General features: G+C 40.9%; 1 protein-coding gene across 2 annotated transcripts in view; it reads left to right on the top strand.

The window, feature by feature from the left end:
• Positions 1 to 24723, top strand: part of LHX6 (LIM homeobox 6) — a 37294-nt gene that overhangs the window by 8391 nt on the left and 4180 nt on the right. The window contains exons 5-9 of one of the 2 annotated variants that reach the window (XM_031954245.1): positions 10026 to 10246; positions 14639 to 14739; positions 14859 to 14954; positions 16037 to 16211; positions 20415 to 20518. In XM_031954245.1, coding sequence (XP_031810105.1) covers positions 10026 to 10246; positions 14639 to 14739; positions 14859 to 14954; positions 16037 to 16211; positions 20415 to 20518 — 697 coding nt within the window. The remainder of the gene's footprint in view (positions 1 to 10025; positions 10247 to 14638; positions 14740 to 14858; positions 14955 to 16036; positions 16212 to 20414; positions 20519 to 24723) is intronic. The other variant, XM_031954246.1, reaches the window with a different exon arrangement.

Genomic DNA, 24723 nt, shown 5'->3' with positions numbered 1-24723 from the left:
CAGTGTCTCTCTCTGTGGGAAGGAAGGGCCCCGCTTGGCTTGGTCGGCTCCTACTTTGGATTTTCTGCCTTTGCTCTGTGGTCTGCTGGGTTCTCTCCTTCCCTTCCCCACCACCTTCCCTGCCAAATTATCAAACTGAGATTCATGCCCAGACCCAGTTAAAGTCTTATTACAACTGAAAAAACAAATCCATGTGCTTTGTCTGGGCTTTTCAAAACTGCCCCCAGCGCTCTCATGTGCCAAATGCCTCTCAACTTATCTATAAATTGGAGATAATACTTACACTACCTTAACTACTTCACAGACTTTGCAAGTAACAAAAGAGATTATATGTAAAGTACATTGCAAACCTAAATCTTGATGTAAACGTTAGATGTGGAAGGAGGAAAAGAAAAGAGATTCTCCATTTTCTCCTCCACTCCACCTCAAGCAGACAACAGGCAAACCAGTTAGGGTCAGGAGGCACTTCACTGTCTCCCTAGCCCAGAACAATTTGCTCTTGGAGTCCTAGAGATAAAATGTATTCAGTTCCATGCTTAAGTTTACAAAGCTTTTCCCATATAACTTCCATTAGGAAAATAGTAAAAGTCATGTTATCTTTATTCTATAGAGAAAAAATCTGAAATTCAGACAGTTGATTTGACTAATGCCACACTATTAGTTAGTGTTACAGTCAACATTTGAATCCTGGGCTCCAGGTCCAGTACTTATTCTACAGAGCCATAAAGTCCTATGAAAGTAGATAATTTAATAAATGTGCCAGTACCAAAGTCTCAGAATGTTAGAGTTGAAAGTGGAGATTAGAATTCAACTGCTTCATTTTACAAAATGGGGCCTGAGACAAAAAGACGAACTGGAATGCAGGCCCACCAGTATCTTCTCATGAACAAGTTTATATTATATGAGCTTGTTTTTGCTCATAGCTGCTTTTAAATGAGGGTCTGAAGGGGAATCAAAAACTGTGAAAGAACTTGAGGTAATAGCAAGAACACTGAGAGTAGATGTGAATAAGCCTACTAATAATATGATTTTAGAGAAGTCAATTTTCTTAGGCCTCAGTTTCCTCATTTGTTAATCTCTAAGATCCCTTCAAATTCTTAAAAAATATCCTAAAACTAAACTAATTTTGTGTATGCTTACAGACACAGACACACACATACACACATTTAATATAGCAAGAAAGCTACAACAAAATAAAATTAGTTATGATTTCTGAGGACCTGACCCCTCATTTTAAATAAAAGTTTCTTTGAGAGTATATTGTGAAGTAGTTCTAAGCATCCATTTTATGTTTCTATAGTTAACTAGGGTAGCAATGGAAGTAAGAACACTGTATCCCAGAAGTACTCTCTAGTCCCCTGATGCAATTGCTCTTTACCAACTGGTTTATGTCAACTCCTCTTCCTACCCATCCTCTTCTCCCATTCCCATAGTTTCATGGTTATAATTCAGCCTGAGGGTAAAGTAATGGTTGTTAACCACACATTCCTTTTTTTTTCTCCTTTGAGGCAATAGGGGTTGACTTGCCCAGGGTCACACAGCTAGATTAGCCACACATTCTTGAAAATAAAACAAAATATCAGACCTGGAAGGGACTTCAGTACACTTTTAGAATACAGAATGTCAGAGCTGAAAGAAAAATTTAAAAGACAGAATGTTGAAACAGAATATTGAAGATGGAAGGGACTTTAAAAATCACTTAAAGAGTTCTGCACTTCTCTCTAAGCCAATGGGTATGAGATCTCTGAGGTCAGAACTTTTCAACAAGCTAGCACCTAAATTGACCCATTCTACTAGCAATTCTCAGTTTAATTACTCAAAACTTTCTCTTTTCTGTCCCTTCACTTTAGGTTCTAAGTCAATGAGATCTAATACTCCCCTCTCTCAGTCCCCATCTTGTGTGTCTCTCTGTTTCTGTCTCTGTCTCTCTCTCCCCCGCCCCCCTTTCTTCCTTCCCTCCTTTCCATAGGAAGATTAAGGGTGAGTCTGCAGTTTCCTATGCCTGGATCAATGAGATTCACTGATCCTTTAAAGTGCAAGACCCTGTCTGTAGACCAAAAAAAATTCTAAAAATAGAAACTGACTTTTCACATTCATCTATCTTCTCATCAGATGCCTTTAGGAGAGGTAGTTATTTTTTTTCCATTTAATAGAAATTTAAATAGAGACCCAGAGAATGGAAATGGCTAGATGAAGGTTTTATAGCATGGGGGTGGCAAACCGAGGCCCCAAACCTGTACATCTTGACTTGCCTCTCTATTTTCTCTATGGTAGCTGCCTAGCTGGCTGAAAGTCAGAAGCCAAATGGGGATCTGCAGAGACTGAGAGATTCTAAAGACATGTTTTCTTGCATTTTCTCCTGGCCTCAGGGCTGGGCCCAGAATTTTTAAACCAGGGTGCTATTAATTTTCCCCTCCCCACACAATCCAGCCCACTCAGATGAGAGAACTGCCTTCTTAAGGCTCAGGACTGGATTTAATCCGTCCATCCGGACGACCCGTTCAGACCCAGAATCTGAGTTATCAGTGTCCTACCTGAGACCAGTCACATGTTCCCTGGGGAGCTTTATAACTGCTTACCTCTCTCCCCTTCTTAGTGTTGTGAATTGATCTACTTCGTGCCCTTACAATCTCCTTCCGCAGTAAGAATTCCTCTATCTCTCACCTCCGAATTTTCCATCCCTGAGCATCTCTTTACAAGTGCTCCCAGTAGCGTGTTCTACAAACGCACGCCACTATCCGTGGCACCCAGGTTCAAGCCACTCAAGCCCGCGCCGCGGCTTATATTTTTGGCTCCAGGTCGATGTCTCACAGTGCGGACGCTGCTGCAGACTTTTCTAGCCTCTCAGAACCATATTCCTCAATTTTGCACCTCTCTTTCTGTAATAAAACTCTTCTTTGCTCCACTTAGCCCTATGTAACCTCAGCCCCGAGCCGCTACACATTTTACAACCTCAGGAGTCCCTTAGCCTCGCACTTCTCCAAGTCCTGTAACTCAGGGCTTCGAGCTCCTCGCGGCTTAGCCCAGCCGTCTGAAGCTCTGCTGAGCTTTGCGCATCAGAGCTCCCAGTTCCCGAACTCTAGCGGCGACGCTCAGATCGGTATCTTACAGTCTGTGAATTTTACTGCCGGATATTTTAATATACTTTGGGTTCGAGCTGGGCTCAAGTAGAGCTCGAATCCTACAAAATCCAGTTGCTTGGCGTTCCAGAGCTCCGAGCCCGTTCATTCCTATGTCCTATTACCTCTATCTGATCTAAATGCTTGTTGAATAAGTATCTCAAAGTGGTGCGCCGGTCCTTATTCTTCAATGCCTCACTGCAGCATTTTCCACAGGCCTGAGTTTCTCAGCCCCGAGCTCCTTTGCTTCTCATGTTTTTCTCAAACCAGCATCTCAGACCCATGTCACTAAACTCCAGATTATGTGGGTCCCTCAGTTCTGTATTACTTCAAGTTCTGCAGCCCCCTAATTCAACAACCTCGAGCCGATCGGCTTTCCACCGCACTGCACTGTTCAGTCCCCAGTCTCCGCTACTACTGCCTGGTGTTCTACTTAACTGCCCATTAGAATGCCGGGTCTTACATCCACCTTCTTATGGCCCCACACAACTCTCTCCTATAGCCTATCTTTCCTCGGCCATTACCGACTCAGCGTTACCATCCTTGGAAGTGTCCAGCCTTATCCTGGCGCCACCCTCGGCCCCCGGCTCTTCCCCCATGTCTCAGCCCGGTTCCCTACAACCCCAAAGTATTTCTATGTTCTACACTACTGCAATGTCCAATATGTACCTACAATTTATCCAGTCCCATCTCCTACGCCCCTCATTCTCCAGAACCGTTTCCCCTTCCTTTTCTGTCTGTGACTTTTAAACGCCCCTAAGCCTTAGATTCCTTCATTCAAAACCTCCGGCCTCAACCCCCCACTTCGGAGAATCGAGGTTTGGACTTATCCTCCCTCAGCTAAACCCTCCCCCAGCCCATCCTGGACATGCCAATTTACAGTTTAGATTTTGTTTCGTTTAGTTCGCGGAACTAATTTTCGTTGCTCCCGGAATTAGGGTGGAGCAGGCTAGCTGAAGCAGGCGGCTGTAGAAAATAACCACGAGTCCAGAGAGATAGACTGACGACCAACCCCGGTTTTTCTTTCGGGGTAGAAATGTATCCGCCTTCCCGGCCTCTGCACGCACGATGCTGAGTCCGGCCCTCAGGGCAGAAGAACTGGCGGACTTGGAGCAGCAGAGGCCAAGAAGGCGCAGCGACTGGGTAGCAAAGGTCGTGAGCTTTGTCAGTCCATCGAACTCAAAGGAGAGGTGAAAGAGCTCGCTGAGTCCCCGGCTCTTGGGCAACACTGGGCGACCGAGAACACGAGCTCGGATGAAGGAGCAGAACATCGAAAGACTCCACGGAAGCGGACCCACAGAACGCAAGTTCGCGGGTCCGAGGACAGAGGGCCTAGATGCTGAGAGTTTGACTGGATCCGAGCACCGGGAGGCCAGCTCATCAGGGATTTCGTTTTCTGGAACAGTGTTTGATTAATGTGCTTCAGGCTCGGGGCAGAGGTCTCAGCTTCAGGGACCTTTCTGGGAAGAAATGGGCCTGGTCAGGATCGGACTGGAGTTCCTAGATGATGTGAACCTCGATGTTGGAATATACGGATTATTAACAGAATTAGTAACGTTCTAAAAGGACTTCTGATAATTAATTGAAAGCTCTCTATAGAATTTTCTGGGAGAAAGCCCAGAAGGAAGTATGGACTCGGGAAGACTGAGTTCGAGCAGTGTCTCGGTCTGACGAGCTGTGGCCGTTAAGTTGTTTTCTTAACTTTAGTTTTCTCATTTGTAAAACGAGCGGATTAGTTTAGACAGTTCTTAAGGGTCTCCGTCCACTTCTAAGTCCTTTGGTTTTGGCCGGCTTTGTAATGGAGACTAGGGGGATGGAGGTAGTTGGTGGGGTGGGTGGTTCGTGAACAGTATCTGGATTTGTCCTCTTTCCCTCGAAAGCATCATGGGTCCTTCGAGATTACTGGACTGGTCACCGTCTCGGGGTAGCTGAAGGAAAGATCGCGGTTCAATCTAACAGTCCCAGGATTGAGTCCGAACGGACTCCTCGCTTTAAGACTTCCTTTAGGGCCAGGGAACCAAGTGAACGCTAGGAAGGTGAGGATGGGGGAAGCCGGATCCAGGTATCAGTGCACGGAGTCCCTTCTTGTCTCCAAGGACATCGCAGGGCTAGGGCAGAGTATTATGAATCAAAGACAAAAACTGGAATCTCAGATGTTAGAGACCCAGAAATATTCCCGTTAGAGCTGGGAATTATCACTTCTGTTAATTACGACAATTATAATCAGAGGATATCAAAAAACCAGTGTCTCCAAAACCCCTCCCTCAGCGAGCTCCCTATCTCCAACCTTTTCTCAGTCCTTTCGGAGTCTACTTTCCCTCCTCCAAAAACTGACTTAGGAATGACATTTTGCTTTTAAATAGCGCTATCCCATACTGCATATTAATTGGTCCTCATAATAACCATTTGAGTTCAGTGGTGCAATTATTATCATTCATATTTTATTAATGGGGAAACTGAGACTCGGAATCGAAATGACTTACTGAAAGTTATACCTGTAACCCAGCTGATTCCTATTTCCCATACCCAAACTCTACGCGACATCTGACTTACGGACCTCTCAACCAAATAAGTCATAAACGTGTTTCTCTCTGATTCTGAAGCTAAGTCCTGTGGTGAGGCTGGCAAAAAGGATCGAAAGACCCATTGCTCTTCCCTTTCCTCCTCCTCTGGTAGTGGGTTCCTCGCCGTGAAAAGAGGAAAGTTAGTCCTTTTCTGGGAGAATTTATATTCACTATAAGCCGGAATGGAGATCAAATTAGCTGGAGTCACATTGCAACGAAAGTTTCTTGGAAGCTGCGCGTTGAATTAAACACCGTGGGTACTGATGCTTTCGTTTAACCGTGGTTTTACCCTCTTCCATTTTCCTGGGATTTGTGCTTGAGGCGGTCGAGTGGGGGGGGGGGAGAGAGGAATCACCACACCCCACTTTCTCTGCCTCTTGTTTCTTCTCCCAAATGGCTCTGTGATTAGTCATTTAAATACACTATAGGATCGTCCTTCCTCGAAGCTGCTAATTAGAGGAGCATCGGCTAATGGGGCCTCTTCCATCCTTGAGAAGAATCTGTACGTTGTTATGGGCTCAAAGCTGCCTATAATTACTGTAAATTTGAAAGCGAGCAGCAAGCGGGACCAGGACTCTTCACTCACTAGTTCCTCTCCTCTATGGCTGCATACCCGGTCCCCAAAGGCCCCAAGGGCAGGAGGATTTTGAGTATAAAGATGGGGGTGGGGCTGGCTAGGCTGCATTTAGGGAGCTGAGACTGTAAAAGATCACAGTGGGGAAGTGCAGGAATGGGGAAGAGAAGAGTAAAAGGAGATCTTGTCTTGAAAGGCGTGGAAGTCGGGGAAAGCAAAAAAAAAAAAAAAAAAAAAAAAAAAAAAAAACCAACCCCTCTTTTGGCTTGATCTATAGAGTGAGGCAAAACTCACTTCTGATTCAGTCAGGAGCACCTAAATACATGGAGATATCACGCACAAAGAGGCTCGAACTCTATTTGCTACATACAAATACAAAGGTGGTCACATGTATGCATATGAAAACACCCTTGAACACAGACAGGGACACATATAGGTTCATAAAACTTAGAGATTCAAAACCACACTCATAAATAGAGACCATTCCTCCAAAAAAAAAAAAAAAAAAAAAAAAAAAACGCGTTAAAAACCCAAGTATACATACAGATAGAAGCAAGGGTACATAGGCAGGGGGTCACAAACACAGCTGCATAGATTTGCAGGGATACAGAGAGGTGCCCATACATCACACAGGGACACACTGTTCATTCACATTTACACAAAGAAGAATAGAGATATGTACACATATATTATACATATAAATGCAATAAGATTAGATGGGGCATGCATGTAGTGCATAAATGCATGTATACATACACACACACAAATACATATGGAGATACACTCAGATATCCTAAAACACTAAATTTCACACAGATAAACAAAGGTGCAGCACACAGACATATCCACACAGCAGCACACATTCTGCAGACACAGATTATACAGACTAGTACACGCGCACGCACACACACACACACACACACACACACACACACCACAGACCTCAGTCTTGTTTTAATTAGCTGCGCCCCTCACTCCCCAGTGACACCATTGAATATACACAATGAAAACATTTTAAACAACTTAAATAAGTTCCCCAATGGAAAATGATGTCAGGCATTCTGAAAAATCAACCATAGACCCTGGCCCTTGGCCCCTGGCTCCTTTTTCTTCTTCAGGTGCCAAAGAGTGTTTGGGGGGGGGCAATAAGTTCCAAATTTGGACCTAAAATGGGTCACTTGGGTGGGGAGTGAGGCAGGGCATTGCCAGTGTTGTCTGCCACCTCCCATAGAATTGAGAGCTCGAGATATGATTAAGGCAGAATAATATATGGGAAGAATACTGAACTTAGAGCCAGGAAGATGTAAGTTCAAATCCCACAAGAGATGGATGGGCAAATAGAGTAATCTCTCTCAGCTTTAGTTTTCTTGTCTTTTGTAAAATGAGGGGGGGACTCAATTTTAAGTGTCCTTTTAGCTTTGAATTCATGACTGTGTGCTCGAATGAGCCTCTCTATCTTAACTTTCACCCTCAAGTTTCCTCTGTATACTTCATTTTCATGTTATGAATCTGTTCATATTCATTTTGGGCCCTCCTTCACCTCTTGATTCCTAAATACTAAGACATGTTCAGTTCATTGTCTTTTCTGAATGTGTGGGTGGGAGGGAGTGAGAGTGGAACGGTTCACTTTTGCTTTATGCTTCTTCAAGAATTCCCTAGAAGTTTCTACCCTTAGTCCTCTGCCCTGAGAATACAAGATGTCCAAAGCACTCACCTGCTTTGTCAGGTTATTTTCTCTTCATGCTTTTACTGCCCACCAACTGGTTTATGGATGTCATAGTCAACAAAGAAATGTTAACATTTTATGGGATGTTCAAATATAAAACATAATAACTGGAAGAGGCCTTAAAACACAAAATGCTAGAACTAAAAGGAATATTAGTATACAGAATATTAGACTATAGAACACAGAGTAAAGCCAGGAGGGACCTTAGAACACAATACGATTTCATTTTATAGGTGAGGTAGCAAGGAAAGTTAAAATGACTTGCTAAAGATCACATAGTGAGAGTGACTAATCTGGACAGTCCTTGATAAAGCTTATTTTTTATTTTATTTTATTTTTTATTATTAACAACTTATTCATTTTACATGTAAGGAAACTGAGGCTTATAGAGGAAAAGAAATGCCTAAAGAAACACAGCTAATAAAAGGCAGAGACAGGACCCAAATTCAGTTATCTTGACTCCGAGTTCAGTGGTTTTTCCACCTATTACACAATTTTCATTGAGGATCTACTGTGTTCAAGGGCTTGGGCACAGTCCCTTCTTAAGGCATTTACATCTTTCCAAATAATGTTAATTTTCCTCAAAGAGCCCAAAACAAAAGAAACATATTCTCTGACCCCTGGAATATTTCCCTCTCCTTAGCTCCTCTTCCTTTACTCCAGCTCATTTTTCCATGTTCTAAAAGGTAATACTGTGCATATAAAATAATTAATTTGTTGGGGGGCAAAATAATCCCCCAAAATTCTTTGTCTTAGGCTATCTTCCTCCAACCATCCCTATCCCCCCAGTGAAATGTGTGGAACACTCTATTTGGAATTATAGAACTTAGATTTAAGTCTTAATTTACTACTCTAAGCAAGTTCCTTCCTCTCTCTCTATGTCTTTTTTCCTTGTCTTAACATGAATGGGTTGTATTAGTAATTTTTCACAACCTTTTCAGCCTGTAATCTTATAATTCTAAATTCTTAAATTGAGAATTAGACCTAGGTTGGGAGTCTGAGCCAAATCACTCCCCTAAGTCTCAGCTTTCTTACCAGTAAAGTGGGAACAATCACATTTCGCAATACCTTTGTGAAATGCTTTCCAATCCAAAAATACATCATTATGAGACGTAGAATAACAAACACAGAATATCAGTAGCATTTTTCTTCCTACTATAGAGTCCCTTCTGGTCTCCTTGCTTTCTACCCTGACTCTCACTGTGCTTCAGGAAGCTTAGCTGATTTAAATGTTAACTAAATTGTTGTTTTTTAATCAGTCACCTTCACTGGAGCACGACAATGTTGTCTGTCTAATCTGTAATCTCAACAAATTTTTCCTTCTTGTCATCTTGCCCTGCCACATACAGCCATTTTGCTCCTGAAGGTTTGGGCAAGTTATTTTACTTTTCCAAGCCTCAATTTTCTCATCTGTAAAATGAAAACAATACAGTTTGTACAACCTACTTCACAGTTTTCTTGTGAGGATCAAGTCAATAATATATATGGATCTGTGTTGCTTTGAGCGAGGCATTTAATAACTTAGTCTCTCTAAGCCTCAATTTCTCCATCTGTAAAATGAAATCACTAATACTAGTAGCACACAATCCACTGCACTCTTTGATCAGAGTTATGTTTTCATCATCATGGAGAAACTCTCTGTGTGGAAATTCCCTTTTTCATGGTAACTCATCTGTAATTTACAGACTTAAAGAATTGCATGAAGCACTCAGAGATTAAGGGACTTCTCCAGAATTACAGAGCCTAGTATATTTCAGACAGAGCACATGAATCTATCTTCCTGAGGTCAAAACTGTCTCCCTCCCCCATTCATTATACCAAGATACCTCTCAATTCAGAGGGAAAGTTGTGAGGAAAAGTCCTTTGAAAACTCGAACGGCTACAAAAAGGAAAGTTATCTTTATTATGATTACTATTATTGTTATTTGCAAGCAGTGACAGTAGTGAGATTGAAGTGAACAGAGAGACAGACACTTTAATGGAGATGCTCCTTCCTTCTCCAATTCCCTGAGTTCCAGCTCCTTCCCTTCTCTCTCTTCCAGCCGGTTCGGTACCAAGTGCGCCCGGTGTGGCCGACAGATCTTTGCCAGTGACTGGGTGCGACGGGCACGGGGCAATGCTTATCACCTGGCCTGTTTTGCCTGCTTCTCCTGCAAGCGGCAGCTCTCCACAGGCGAGGAGTTCGGGCTGGTGGAGGAGAAGGTGTTGTGCCGCATCCATTACGACACTATGATCGAGAACCTCAAGAGAGCAGCTGAAAACGGTATCCATCCCCTAATCCCCTATTTTCAAACTCTTTCAGGCTCTTGGGTATTGCACCCTTTTCTTAAATCCTGCTGGGGTTGTCCTCAGGAGACTGGGCCACGGGCTGAACACTGAGGGATAGAGTGTCAGGCCCTTTTTGTGCCCTTCCCTTTCTAGGGAAGGAATCCACATGGTAGGATCCACCTCTGCACTTAACCTTACCCAAAACAATATGTCAGAGCTAGACAGGATTTTAGGTCACAGTGTTAGAGCCTGTAGAAAGCTTAGAATGGCATATTAGAACAGGAAGAAAGCTTTAGAATGTAGCATGATTAGAACAGGAAGGGAACCTAGAATGTAGCATATTAGAGCTGGAAGGAAACTTAGAACACAGCATGTTGAGAATTACAAAGGACATTGAACCAGAACTGGAAGGGTCCACAGAATATTAAAACGTGATGGGTCTTCAACACTAGGTTGTTAGCTCTAGAAGAATCTTTAAATGTTGGAGGTCGGGTGGGGGAGTGGAAGAGGAAATAATCAGAAGACCAAATTCAGATTCTTGTTGACACTTTATAAGACACCAGACTCCCTCCTGCTCTCTCCGGGAATCTGACCCTATGTTCACACCTTACTGCATTCCCCAACCCTTGTGTGTGACTTGGTGAAGTACCTAGTGTTGCCATGGAAATTATGCAACTGTTCCTGCTGCTTTTCAAAACACCTGAGCCTGCATTGTCTTTGGGGGTGCTGCTGGCTGGATCTATCTCTACTGGACTAATTCTCAATGTGGGCATTTCCTTGATCACTCTATGTGAGGAACCATAATTCAGATGCTGAATCCATTGCTTCTGAGGAAGGGAAATGAGCAGGGGTAAGGAGCAAAGGGAAGGGTCAGCACTTCCAGAACTGCTTCCACTCAAGTGACTTCAAACCTGGACTATTCTTAAGTGAAATGCATCTCAGCCAGCATATGATTTAGCATAACCTTGGGCTTAAGTCTCTCTTATTCTTCAAACCTCTGGCACTGTTCAGATTCTTAGAACTCCAGAATCTATTTCCTATTACATGGAATTGTGGAAAGAGTGATGGACTTGGAATTAAGAGAGTTTTGAATTTGAATCCTTTCTAGATTTTTACATTTACTAGCTATGTAATGTTGGCTAAGTCTCCAAGCTTGTAAAATGGAAGCTTACTTGTAAAATGGAAATAATAATTCTTGTATTATTTAGCTCACAGGCAGATAAACATTAAAATGATATAGAAAGATGAGCTATTATTCCCAGGCCCCCATTTCTTTCTCATAACCAAAATTGGTCAAATTAGGAAGCATTTTATTTACAGTGAAAGGGCAATTAAGGCTTCTTTATGGAATACACTCCAGTGATCTTCATCACTTACCTGAGGACTTAAGGCTTTCAATCTGGAAATTAGCTTAGAGACCATCTAATGTAATGCTATCCTTTTACAGATGAGGAAACTAAGACCCAGGAGGAATAAACGTCTTGAATAAAGTTGCACAGGCTGTAAATAGCATCACCAAAAGATAGTATTATATTATATCACCAAGTTCACAAGAGTATCCTCTAGTTTACAGACTCTTGTTTGGGGAGGGCTTCTGCTCTGGTGTCTGGGCCAGAGTAGAAAACAGCTTGCCAAGAACTGTCATTTCCCTCCTTACTATCTCTAGGAGCTCTCTTGGCTTTTCTCGATTGTAAAATGAGGAGATTGGACCAGATACAAACGAGGTCCCAATTACTGCGAATAATGATTCTTTGAAGTGGTTGCATGTATTTGAATTCACACTATTTTGAAGTTATAATTACATAAAATATGATAACTGTTTCCAGCCCAATGGAAATAATGCAGTGCCAATTCAAATAACTCAACGACTTCAGGGAATTTGTTATGCATGCTAATCGGGATCTCATTGTTATCATTACAGTCCCTTCCACTTTTAAATCTACTGAGATTCTATTATCTCTCAGGTCTCATCTAGCTCTAACATCTGTGGCTTTAAGTTGTGACATTCTGTGCTTTTTTTTTTTTTTAACTCTCAAATTCTATGTCCTGTGGACTAATAAGACTTTATGTTCTAGGTCCTATGGCAGTCATTACATTCTCCATTGTAAGGAACCTTCCAGTTCTGACATTGTTTCCGTGGCTCTATGCATGGACCAGAAGCAAGAAGGAAAGAGATTCCTCTTCCCTCCTTTCCCTATCTCCAAGCCTAGTCTCCACCCTTTCCCACTGTGTCCCTTGATGCCCATGAATGAGCTGGGCAGTAGACAATCCTGTAGGATGAGTCACAATCAGAGAGATAGGAAGGCTGGCAAAGAGACAAGCCTTTTCCATAATCTCTCCACCCACTCCAGGTCCCACCTTTCACTTCCTGACCTTCCCCAAACTAAGCCTGGTTCTCCAGCTTACTGTAAGTGAGGACTGAGAAGGTGGGGATGGTGTGTGTCTGCTTTTGCCATTAGCTCCCCTGCCCAACTGCCCCAAGAGGACAGAACAGGGCGGGGGAAGGTCAGCCTTGCCACAGAGCAGCTCCCTTCCCCTTGGAGCTCTGCCAGACCTGGCTTCCTGAATGACAAGGGAGAGAATAGGAGGGAGAGAGAAAAGGAGAGCCAGTCAGGCAGACAGACAGAGAGAGGTAGACAAAGAAACACAGACAGAAAAAAAGAGAGAAAAGGGAAACAGAGATAGAGATAACTAAAACCAAAATATGCTCCTCCTCCAGCCTGTCTATACAGGAGCAAACCTGAATAGGGAAATCAGCAAACCAGTCTTTAAAAAAAAAAATTCTTGTATTAGAGAACTCAGGAGAAAAATGCCCAAAGGATTCATTTTTTCTTCTTTCCCCAGAAGTACAAAATCAGTCCACCTAATTTTACATATAAGGAGAACGAAGCAGGTTATTGGTAGTCCAGTATTAGCATTCGGGTCTTTTAGTTCAATTCTCCTTCCCATTATATATTCCAGCTACCTTCTTTTCCTTGGGGAAGTTGGGTGGCCCAGCATCTGGTGCTAGCAAGTCTGGAGTCAGAGACACTTGCCTTAAAATCCAGCTTTGTAAGCTTACTATATTACTTTGGGAAAGTCAATAACCTCTGTCTCAGTTTCTTCACCTATAAAATGGGGATAATAATAGCATTTATCTCCCAGGGTTATTGTAAGGATGGAATGAGGTAGGAATTGTTGAGTACTTCCCACAGTGCTGGGAGCATAGGAAGCACTATATAAATGTTAACTCTGATTATTCCTGATTAAAGGCTAGGGATTTGGCTTTGCTAAGCTATTATAGAAAGAAAGAAATAGGGACTACCTGATTGTCTCTTATTCTAGGATTCTTTGCTCAGAGTTTCATGGATGATAGGAATTCAAGCAGAAAGATACCAGAGACATCATCTAACTCACTTTATCATTAAACAGAGAAAACAAAATCTGGCTAGGCAAAGGAAGGGACTTGCCTGAGATCACATAGGTAGTGAATCCAGGCTAGGACCTCAAAAATAACCCGTGGAGTTAAAAGCTTACATGAAATCATCCAATCCATTTCCTTCATTTTACCATCAGGAAACAGATCCAGATAGAAGAGTAGAAAAGATAGCCAGATTTTCTATTTCCAAATCCAATATTCCTTTCACCAGACCACACTGCATTCTATTTCTTTAGAGGCACAGAGGGATTCTTTTTGTAGATGTTCATAAGTATATGCATACCTAAATATATATATATATATATATATATATATATATATATATAATAGACACATATCTTTTGTTGATTGAATTCCATAGATAGAAAGGTCAAACCTATATCCCTGGAGTCAATTCAGGAACTCCCTGAAGCTAAGTCCTCTTCATGGGAATCAAGCAGAGATGTCAGGACTTGCCAAGCTATTTCATCTAACATGATCTTGTTCCTACACAGGTTAGATGGAATCATATGGTTTTTTAATAAACATGGGGAAGATGATACATAACACGAGACAAACATAAAACACTTCTCTGCACCACTTGAGTCAAGTTTTAAATCCCTGACACTTTATCCCCCTATTTCAAGCTTCCTGCCTCTATTCTAAATCTTTTCTGTCCTTTAAGTCTGATTCTCTTCCCTCAAGGCTATAGTACCTTGTAAGTACCTTGTAACTACAGTACAGATACCCAAGCTGTGGTATACTAGAAAAGAAGCCTGCCTTTAGGATCAACTGACCTAGATTAGAATCCTACCTCTGTCACCTTAGTACCTGGGGAAAATCACTTAAACTTTTTGAAGCCTCAGTTTCCTCATCTGTAAAATGAGGGAATTGGGCAAAATGATCTCAAAGGGCTCTTACAGCTTAAAATGCGGTGGTCCTCTGATTCCATGAGATAGCAGTGCATTCATATCCCTTCTTTCTTCGCAGGCAATGGAATAACATTGGAAGGGGCCGTGCCATCCGAACAGGACAGTCAACCAAAGCCAGCCAAGAGGGCACGGACATCCTTCACAGCTGAGCAGCTGCAGGTACTGACTCGGGGCAGTGGGCCTCCCATACTAGAGGCCCACCTGGATGGGAGCAAGATGATGGCTAAGGAGAGCCTGCTTCCCAGCCCCTGATCTCCCCTCCCCACTCTGTGTTCCAGGTAATGCAGGCCCAATTTGCGCAGGACAACAATCCTGATGCACAGACACTTCAGAAGCTGGCAGACATGACGGGCCTTAGTCGTCGAGTTATCCAGGTGGGCGGAGGGCAGACACCCAATGAGAGAGAAGAGGGTGAGGCTGACAGAGTCAGAGACAGAAATCATTGGGGGAGGGCTGGTCCTGCAGCTCAGGGAGAAATAAAGCCTGTGAAGGGATCAGGAAGGGAGGGATGGAAACCAGGTATTATGGGCTGGGGAATTCTTTGGGGATGTTGTTTGTCCTTTGTTCTCAAAGAGGACCAGGACATCAGGGAGGGATGCCATGACAGGCGAGTTGGATTTAAGGGAGAGAGGGCTGGGGCAAGATCCCTCCAGAGCCATTTGGGGACAGATATAGACTGGAGATAGCCTTGGATGTAGTGGGAGACCTTGGTCTCTTTAAGCTAAGGTCTTTAACAGGTCTCAGTTTGACCAAGGCTACCACCCATTCAGTGATGAAGGCTAGGAAAGAAAAATGAGGCAAGAAATGGCTTTTTTTTTTTTTTACCTAGTCAAAATGGGAAACTGAATGTGGACTTGATTCACATCAAGTATAGTGAGGGGAGGAAGGGGGGGAAATGGATTTAGAATCAGACGACTTGATTTTAAATTCCACTCTGTTTCCTTGATTTTTGCTTGGTTCACATTGGTCAAGTCACTTAATCCCTGGGCTTCAGTTCCCTTCTTCTTAAAAATGAATGAGCTTCATGAAACAAACATTAAGAGATTTCTCTATACCAATTAAGAGCCAAATTTTAAACCCTGACACTTTGCATCCCTACTTCAAGACTTCAACTTCTACTCTAAACTCTCTCCATTCTTTAATCAATTGCTTTCTATTCCCAAAGCCACAGGAAAGCAAGTACTCTCCCCTAAAAGGAGAAGGGGCTCCCCAAAGTCCCTTCTAACTCTTCATCTTATAACCCTTTGACTTATTCCTTGGCTCCTGGAGATGGTCTTGCTGTTTTGGTGGGAACAACTCCAAGCTAAGTAGTCCAGCAAGAACACATCATGGGGGATAGAGGCAGGCTGATAAGGGGAGTTAGGGACATTCATTAAGAGGGACAGAGAACAAATTTCAACAACCTGACCAGTTGTGTGGGATTTTCTGTGGGGGTGGGTTGGGACTGTCATTTCAGGTCTGGTTTCAAAACTGCCGAGCCCGCCATAAAAAGCACACGCCCCAGCACACAGTGCCACCCTCTGGAGCTCCACAGTCTCGACTCTCCTCTTCCCTGTCTGATGACATCCACTACTCCCCCTTCAGCAGCCCTGAGCGTGCCCGCATGGTCACCTTGCATGGATATATAGAAAGTAAGTGACCACAGCCCGTGGGGTCTGGGGAGGGGAGAGAGATACATGACTTCTGAGCTTGAGGTCCACCAAGCTGTGAGAAAATGATGTTCCTAGATTCCTAAGCAAAAACAGCTTGCTGTTTTGGTTTTGTTGACTTCAGAGTTTGGTGGGAACCGATGAAGCTAGAAGAAAAAAAATGAGAGCTGGGCCAGGACTAGCATTTGGCTAGGGAGAAGGGCAAGGGACAGTCTCACCACAAGGGTCAGAAACAATAATACTTGTCCCCTTATTCCCATTAGACCAGAACTAGAAAAGCATGAAAATGAATCATTTGCTTATATATTGTCCCTGTTTAGTCCATCATGAATTTCTTTTTCTGGTCCCGCGGAGAAAAGTATTTTTCTCTCTTTATTCACTTAGTGTTTCCATGAAGAATTTTTCTTTGCTTCTTAAAAAAATAATAGAATCTCACAGCTGGGAGTGACAACAAAGATCATCTAGTCCAATCCCTATCAAGAATAAAAATTGTCCCTTTGACCTCCTTTATAAGATTGAGCCTCTGAAGCTCTCTAGTGACAGTAAATTCATTACCTATTCTACGGTTGTGCCTCTCAGTGGGGATTCCTTTCCATTCAGGATCTGAGCTTTGTCCCTTTTTCTCTTAGCTCTATCATATGAAACCATTTAGATAGTAATGCCTGTGAGTCCCAATTTTTCTATCTCACACAAATCACTTGAGTTTTGTGGTTCTCATTTTCTCAATTATAAATTGAATGTTTTGGATTAGATAACTCCTAAAGTCTCTTAACTTTGAATACCATGATCCTATAAGATTTTTGTAGGTTCTGGTTTACTTACTACCATCTCTTTTGTTTCATTTTGTTTTTTTTTCCTACTTTCTTCTGCCCCAGAGGAAGGACAGGATCTGAGTGCTCTTACTGATGGAACCAAGGAGGAACAGCAATCTCTCCCATCTATACCATCCTCTCTTCTGCTAGGATGATATACAGGGATCTCCCTAATCTAAGCTTCATTTTCTGATATTTGGGCTCTATTTTTAGCCAGACTCTTGCTCTAACTTCTGAGGGAAGTATGAGAGAGATCCTGTGGTTGTGGAAGAAATTTTGACCAATACATTCTGCCTTTACTATGACCTAGCTACTCAGGCTGGGTGATGAAACACCTGTCTAGAGATGTGTCCTGCCTTGGCAATGATCATTGCCAGTGTTGTAGGACCCACACATATCAAGGGTATAAAACACTGAATTTGGAGTCACAACACTAATTATTAATCCAGCTGTGATTCTTGGGCAAGCCCCTGACCTCTCTGGATTGTTAGTTTACTCATTTAGAGGAGACAGTTTGATTAGATGGTCTTTAAAGTCCATTCAGGTTTTAAATCCTATGAAATAAACTCATCAGTTACTTCATTGGCTCAAACTGGACTTTGTCAGGAAGAGCTGTAAAGTTCTGGGCCCTGGAATATACTTCGGATGCAAGCTAGTATTTTCTCATTGTCTTCTTCACTAGTAATCTACACAGGCCATTCATATTGCAGGTACCTAGCTCCTATCCTATCTACACACCCTTTTGGAGTAAGTAGTCTTTGGCTCCCTATTTTATACCCACCTCAAGTTTCTGAATGAAGATATGAAAGCCCTCTTCAAAGTCTGAGATTCTTAGGCCCCCACTGAATAATAACAGGATATGCCCTGAAAGATCTATCAAGACTTTGTCCCTAGGATTCCCTATTTCATAGGATTTTGAACTTTAAAAGGATATTTAGAAATTATTTAGTAAAATCTTTTATGTTATATATGAGGAAACTAGAGTTAGAAAGTTAAGTGACTTACTCATGGTAGCACTGGTAAAAGAGCTGGGGTGGCTATCTGGATTCTGCAGCCTTCAATACACTAATAAAAACATGCTCTCAGTTGACTAGTTATTTTGGGGAAGCCAGATAAAAACTTGCTTGATATGAGGAACTCTTTTTCCTAAAGTGATTAATTTTCAATGTGTATCTATATATCATTCTTAGTTTGCAGATAATTTGATAGTATCTGTACCAAAGAAAGATCTATCTGTGTGTCTTGTTAGGAGGATTTTTAGATTAGAAGTAAACCATGATGAAAAGGATTCCAAAGCTTTGGAAATGAATTTCACCTTGAAGCCACTATAGATCAATAGATAGGTCCAGTTGTACTTTCAGAACAGGGTCCAATAAAAGTGCTTCTTTTGAGGAAAGGAGAAGCTGATTTCAACTGTTCTACAGACTGGATATTGAAGTGTTCATATGCTCTAGAAAGAAAAAGTCTATCCATCCATAGTAATGAAGATGCTGGAGAGCTGGATCTGATTTTTGCTTTGCTTCTTTATCTAGTTTAGACTTGGCCTGCTGAATTACCAAGGGCTATACTAAGACTTATCTGCCCAAAACACTATCTTCATTACCCTGAAAGAAATGACAACTTCTCTCAATCCAGGAGATCAAATCCTTTCTATGTTTCACTCTTGAAGACTTGCGCTAAAACAGAATCTCAAAGATGGATCCTAAGTCTTATCCCATTCCCTCAGCTTTTCTTTGCTACATGGATACCCTTATTCATGTTGGTGCTCTTTCTAAGAATAGACTCAAATTCTGACCAAGTAGTCTAGCATTCTTTCATTTATTCATTCAACCATCATTCATTATGTATCTACTACTTTCTGGTCACTATGCTAGCCTCTAGAGATATAAATACAAAATCAAAACAACCCTGAGTCTCAAAGGGAAATGAGATATCCATACAAAATTAAATTTTAAAAAATAGGCAAAGTAATTGCAGAAGTTAGAATGCCAAAAGATGATACCTCTCTTCCTGGAGATGGGTTTGTTTTTAAAATAACTAAGAGCATGGGCTCCATGAATTTACCACTCCTTATCTAGAACCACAGAATCTGAAAAGAGTCACAAAGCCTTAGAAATTTGCAATCTTGGAAGCTTAAGATCATAAGAATCTTAGACTCTTAAAATCATAAAATTTTAGAATCTTTGAATCATAGTTTAGAATCCTAGAAACCTAAAATTAAAGAGCTTTAATTGGTAGAACCTTAGAACTACAGGCCTGATGATTTGGTAAGACTTGAACACAGAATCTTAGAATCACAGAACCCTGGAATCATAGAGACTAAAGACTTTTAGGATTATATTTTAGAATCCTAAAAATCTTAGAACTTTAATACTTTAGAAGAGTTTTCCTGATCTTGAGCAGTGAGTGATTTGCTCTGCTATGCTCTAGGACTACAGAGTTAAGTGAGGCTATTTGAGGAAAAAAATGAAAGAGCTCTGATTCTGGGAGAAGTATCTTTAGCCCAGTCTCCCAAACAAACCTGGTCTAACATCTTTCAGTCTTTTTTTTTTTTTTTTGTCTTGCAATGAAAGCAGCAAATACTTCATTGGTCAGAAAGCCATTAGTCATGGGGTTACTGGCAAAACCACACCCATAGCAACCATAATTCCTCTAAAAAATCAAAATAGTTATGTGCCACTTTTTTAGGGGGGCGAGTTTAGTTTCTTCCCATTTCCCAACCCATGTATTCTTCTTGGTGAAAGGCACTGATTCACTTGTGCTACATTTCTTCACATTCATTTAGACCAGACCAAGAATCTTCTCCCTCCCAAAGGGCTAATGCTAGGGTTGTTTTGGATAGTCTACCAGGCTCATTTCCCTTTTTCACACTGATATTCTATCCTAACAGTATTTGGAACTGGAAAAGAAAGTACTGAGATATTGGTGATTGTAGGATGTTTAGCCCTTTAAATCTGTGGAGGTGGGAACCAGATATTCTCCATTTCTGTAGAGATAGTAGAAAAAGGGCTTAATCAAAAGGAACTTAGGTTAGATAAAGGAAAAATGTTTCAAATAGTAATGGTTTTTAGATGCTGAAATGGGGAATGGAAGATGGTGGAGATCTTAATGGATGGGATAAAACTAGCATGGGGCTTTAAAATAGTATGTGCTCAATAAATACTAAAATTTATGGACTGGTTAACATAGTTCCTATGAACCAACAACCAATCTAGCCTAAAATGGGGAATAGACAATCATTTCACATGAGAATTCCATGACAGAGTCAGTAGTTTGTGATATTTCTCTCTGGGGCCTTAATCCTGGGGTGATGCTATAGGATAATCTCTAGCATAAAGAGCCCCAGAGGCTGAAGCCATCTTCTTGTTTACAGGTCAGGTACAATGTGGGCAAGTGCACTGTCGGCTTCCTTACACTGCCCCACCAGTTCACCTCAAAGCCGACATGGATGGACCACTCTCTAATAGGGGTGAGAAGGTAAACTGAGTGCCCCCTGGAACTACACTATATTCCTCTCAATATTCAACCCTACATGCATGTCACTGAGGTGGAGCTCCATTGGCATTAAAGCTATGGGACTCTTACAAATATGTTCAGCTCCATGTACCCCAGGTGCTTTGTCCACCTTAAGAGTATGGGGCCTATCAATAATATTACTGTTGAAGCATCGCTTCCTCAAAATCAGTGGTCTGTCTGCCTGTGTCTATGTGTAGTACAGTGTCCATTTATCCATCCTGTCACTCTCACCTCTATAAATTCTTATTTCAAGAAATCACAAATAATATAGCTATCAGCCATATTGGAGTAATTTGGGCTATTTTGTTTTTATTTCTTATCACAAAACCTAAATTTATCCTAATTCATTGACTCATTGTAGCCATATCATTTTAATTTTTATTGCTCAGGCAAATCAGTTTTTAGCACAGTATAGTTTGATAGTTGAGAATTTAGTCCAAAAATAATAATTCCCATTTCTGTAGCACTTTAAGGTTTACAAATCACTTTCCCCACAACCACTCTATGAGGTAAGTAGTTAAAGTATTAATCTAGTCCCATTTAATTGATGGAAAAACTGAGGCTCAGAGAGTTATCCAAGGTTATCTCTTCATTCATCCAATATAATAAAGGAATGGGCCACTTTCATAAGCTATCTTGATAGAAAATTATTATATATGCCATATATGAATTACTAATTTTCAGATTATCAGAATAAAATAAAATATGCTTAATATCAGAACTATAGTGAACATAATTTAATCTTTCTTAGATGATTCAGAAAGCATTTCATCATCTGGCAGGGTCTCAGGGTCATCATTGTTGTACACATCAATTATCATTGTAGAAGTGATGGTTAATAGAGGTTTATAGTTGAAAGAATATAGAATAAAGCAGTTTTCATCCTACATTGTAATAATCTATTGTTAGACTAGAAATCTCCTGGTGATATCATGACCTTGGAGATTTCTTCCAACTCTAAGTTTCTTTGATTTCATGATCATAGATATTCAGAAGTGTTCTGGGATGGGGATAGAGTGGGGGATTTATTCCAAAATATGATAAACATTCCAGTTTTAAGGTATATATGAATCCAGCCCAGGCAAGGATATAATTGTTGTTTTTATTATAATCATGATTGCTGATTTGCACTGAGGTCCTTCTCCAATGGTTCATCATGGTGTGGGAGTGACTGTGGCTTCTTCCTGGCTCTGCCAGGAAGAAGAAGGGTGGGGTGTCTTAACAAACTGGAAAGGTTCTAAATAGAGGCCTAGCAGCAGTTGTTGTACAAGGGCTAATACATCACTAGAAGGTTGACACTAGGTAATAACTTTGTGGAGGAAATTTCCATTTCTACTGATAGAACAAAACAGCGTGGTGTGGGGAGGTGAGATTTTGTAGTGAAAAGACCAACATATTTGGATTTACAAGACCTGGGTTCAAATATGATTCTGCCACATAGTCATATAACCCTAGAACAAATTACTTGTCTTTTTCCTTTTTCTTTTTCTCATCTATAATGACAGGAAGCTAGATTCTCTGAAGTCCCTTCCCAAGCTAAGTCCTCTGATGCCTTCAGAATTCACATTGAAAAGATAGTCCTTGAGATAGTTATTAAGTAGTAAAGGTTAATGAACTTGTCAAGTCAGGTTGCCAATGACTATGACTGCAGGATCTTTGAATCTCAAAGCTGAAAACATCAAAGAGGTTATTTATTCCAACTTACTTTAATAGGATAGGATTTTCTCACTAATATTTCCAGTCTCTTTGTACCTCAGCACCTGAGAATTTCCTCAGTGTTGCTGTAATAATAGTAGAAAAATTCTGGATTTGAAATTAGGAGACCAGAGCTCTGACACTCTGAATAGCTATGTGTAATCTTCAGCAAATTCAGCAACTTAGAAGTAAAATTCTCTAAGTTTATTTACTTATCTGTGAACATCCTGTTTTATTTTGCATTTTAAATTTTGCACTCCCTTATACTGATTTGAGCTGAGCACTTTAAAACTTATAGCACTATAGATATAGAATTATTATTATTTTATTATATTTATGTTCTCAGCTCTTATAAAAGTTCAACTCTTTGCTTCCACACTGCTTTTGGGCTTTCTGTTTTCAAATGAGAATTTTAGTGAGTTGTATCATTATTCTTTATTTTCAAAGTTAGGATGAAGTTATCCTCCTTGGTAAGGTGTTGTCCCTTTTATCACTTGCTCCTTTCCCTGTCTAAAATTCCACTCCAGGGAAAGGTGAGGGAGACCTTCAGTTTGGCTATGCAGACCAGAAAATCTGTTAATTTATTCTATGCTAGACACTAATATGGGGGAAGACACAAAAGACACAATAACTTGCCCTGGGGGAGTTAACATTCTAGATGGGAAGATACAATTAACACATAAAACAATTCCTAAAAGTAACATAGAGCTAGCTTGCGTGGGCCTGTCTACAGATAGCAGATGTCTACAGAGCTGAGAGATGGCACTTTCATGATGACTTAGCAACTCTGAGGCTTCTGTTGCCAATATAAGTCTTCTCTATCCCTAGACTATAATCTCTATAAAACTCCAGTGCCTGGATTATAGCTATGTTCTCAGCAGTAGTTAATTACTTGCTATCCATTTCTACCTAGTTGGCTGACTCTTCTTTCCAAATTTGTATCAATACCCAATTCTATAAATGGGGCTCTTACTTTTTTTTTCTTTTCATGTAATATCTCTGGAATGTTTATGGTGGGGGGGAACTATTAGCTTTTGCAAAGGGAATATTTTGTCTGTGCTTGCTTTTATTGCAATCTCATTTTCTCTTATAGCTTGGTTATTCCTTCCTTCCCTTATGGAATTATTTATCTACTCCTAGTGGTAGGTAGAAACATAAAACCACTTACTTGGTGATGAATACTCTAGCAATTTCTCTCTTTCCAGAAGACCTAGTAAGTAAGTACTATTCCTGAAAACTAGAGTCCCATGGAGTATTTCCTCCACTTCTTCAGAATAGAGGGAGTAGTCCCTTCCAATTTTCTGGTCCTTGTTGATAGGATTCACAAAGACTTTGGTTTGCATTCTAAAGGTCTGGTGAGTGACATAGTGTTTGGAGTAGGGAATTATCAATTTATAGAACACCATAACAATTGATATTGGGCATAGGAGGAAAGTCTTAAAGGGAGGGGGCAATTTGGAAAGATGTATTTAAATTTCACTTTGTGAAGTTCTAAACTCACTTCTAGAAGTACTTATCTCCACAACCAAAAGGTAAACATCTAGCTATCTCTATCACGGCCATCTCTAACATTTATTTTGTTATCATTCAATTTTTCAATGAGTAATGTTGAAACATTCATTGAAGAGATACCAATCCTGGGTCTGCCACTGAGTCTGTGTTAATTTGGGCAAATTGCCTCACTTCTAGATCTTAGTTTTTTGATCTGTAAAAGAAGGAGATTGAATTAGATAATCTCTATGGTCCTTTGCATTTATAGTGGACATTCCATATTTTATCATCTCATTTCTAAAATCCTTTCCACCTCTAAAATGCTATTCTATGTTCTAACATTTCAGGTGTAATGTCTAAGTTATATGTTCTAATATTCTTTGTTCTTAATTTCATCTCAGTGCTCCCCTTCAATAATTTTTATCTTCCTCTGTAGTCTGGTTTGTACATAAGCAGTCATTAAAGATCTTTCCCTACTTCTTCCTTCTCCTCCTCCTCTACCTGTATAGGAAATGATCTCATATCCTCTTTGTCACATATGGGTAGGACAAAGCACTTGGTCACTTCTTTCACTGTGTCTAGATCAAACCAAAGGGATCAAGACAATGAAATGGGATCAGTTACTTGAAGACTTTCCTACTATGATCATTTTAAGATTCCTTGGTTGAGAGGAAAGGGAAGCCTCCCTGAATCAGGGGACTGGAATCTTTCGTCATTAGTTAAAAGCCATCAAAAGACTCTAGCACCAAATGGATAATGAGGCAAAAAGAGCAGACAGGGCTAAACAGCCAGCAAGTGGGATAAGGTGAATAACAAAAATAATGTATATGTATATGGTATTTTATGGTTACTGAGATTGTTCATATGTTCCTTATGTGAAATAAAACCACTGTGCAAAGTAAATAGTACAAGTACTTATCATCTCTCTTTGACGGATAAGGAAAGTAAGAAATAGAAATGACTTCAGTACCTAATGTCAC

The sequence above is a fragment of the Sarcophilus harrisii genome, chromosome 2, assembly GCF_902635505.1.
Source record: "Sarcophilus harrisii chromosome 2, mSarHar1.11, whole genome shotgun sequence".
In the NCBI taxonomy this organism is placed as follows: Eukaryota; Metazoa; Chordata; class Mammalia; order Dasyuromorphia; family Dasyuridae; genus Sarcophilus; species Sarcophilus harrisii.
This window is presented reverse-complemented; position numbering and strand designations above follow the sequence as displayed.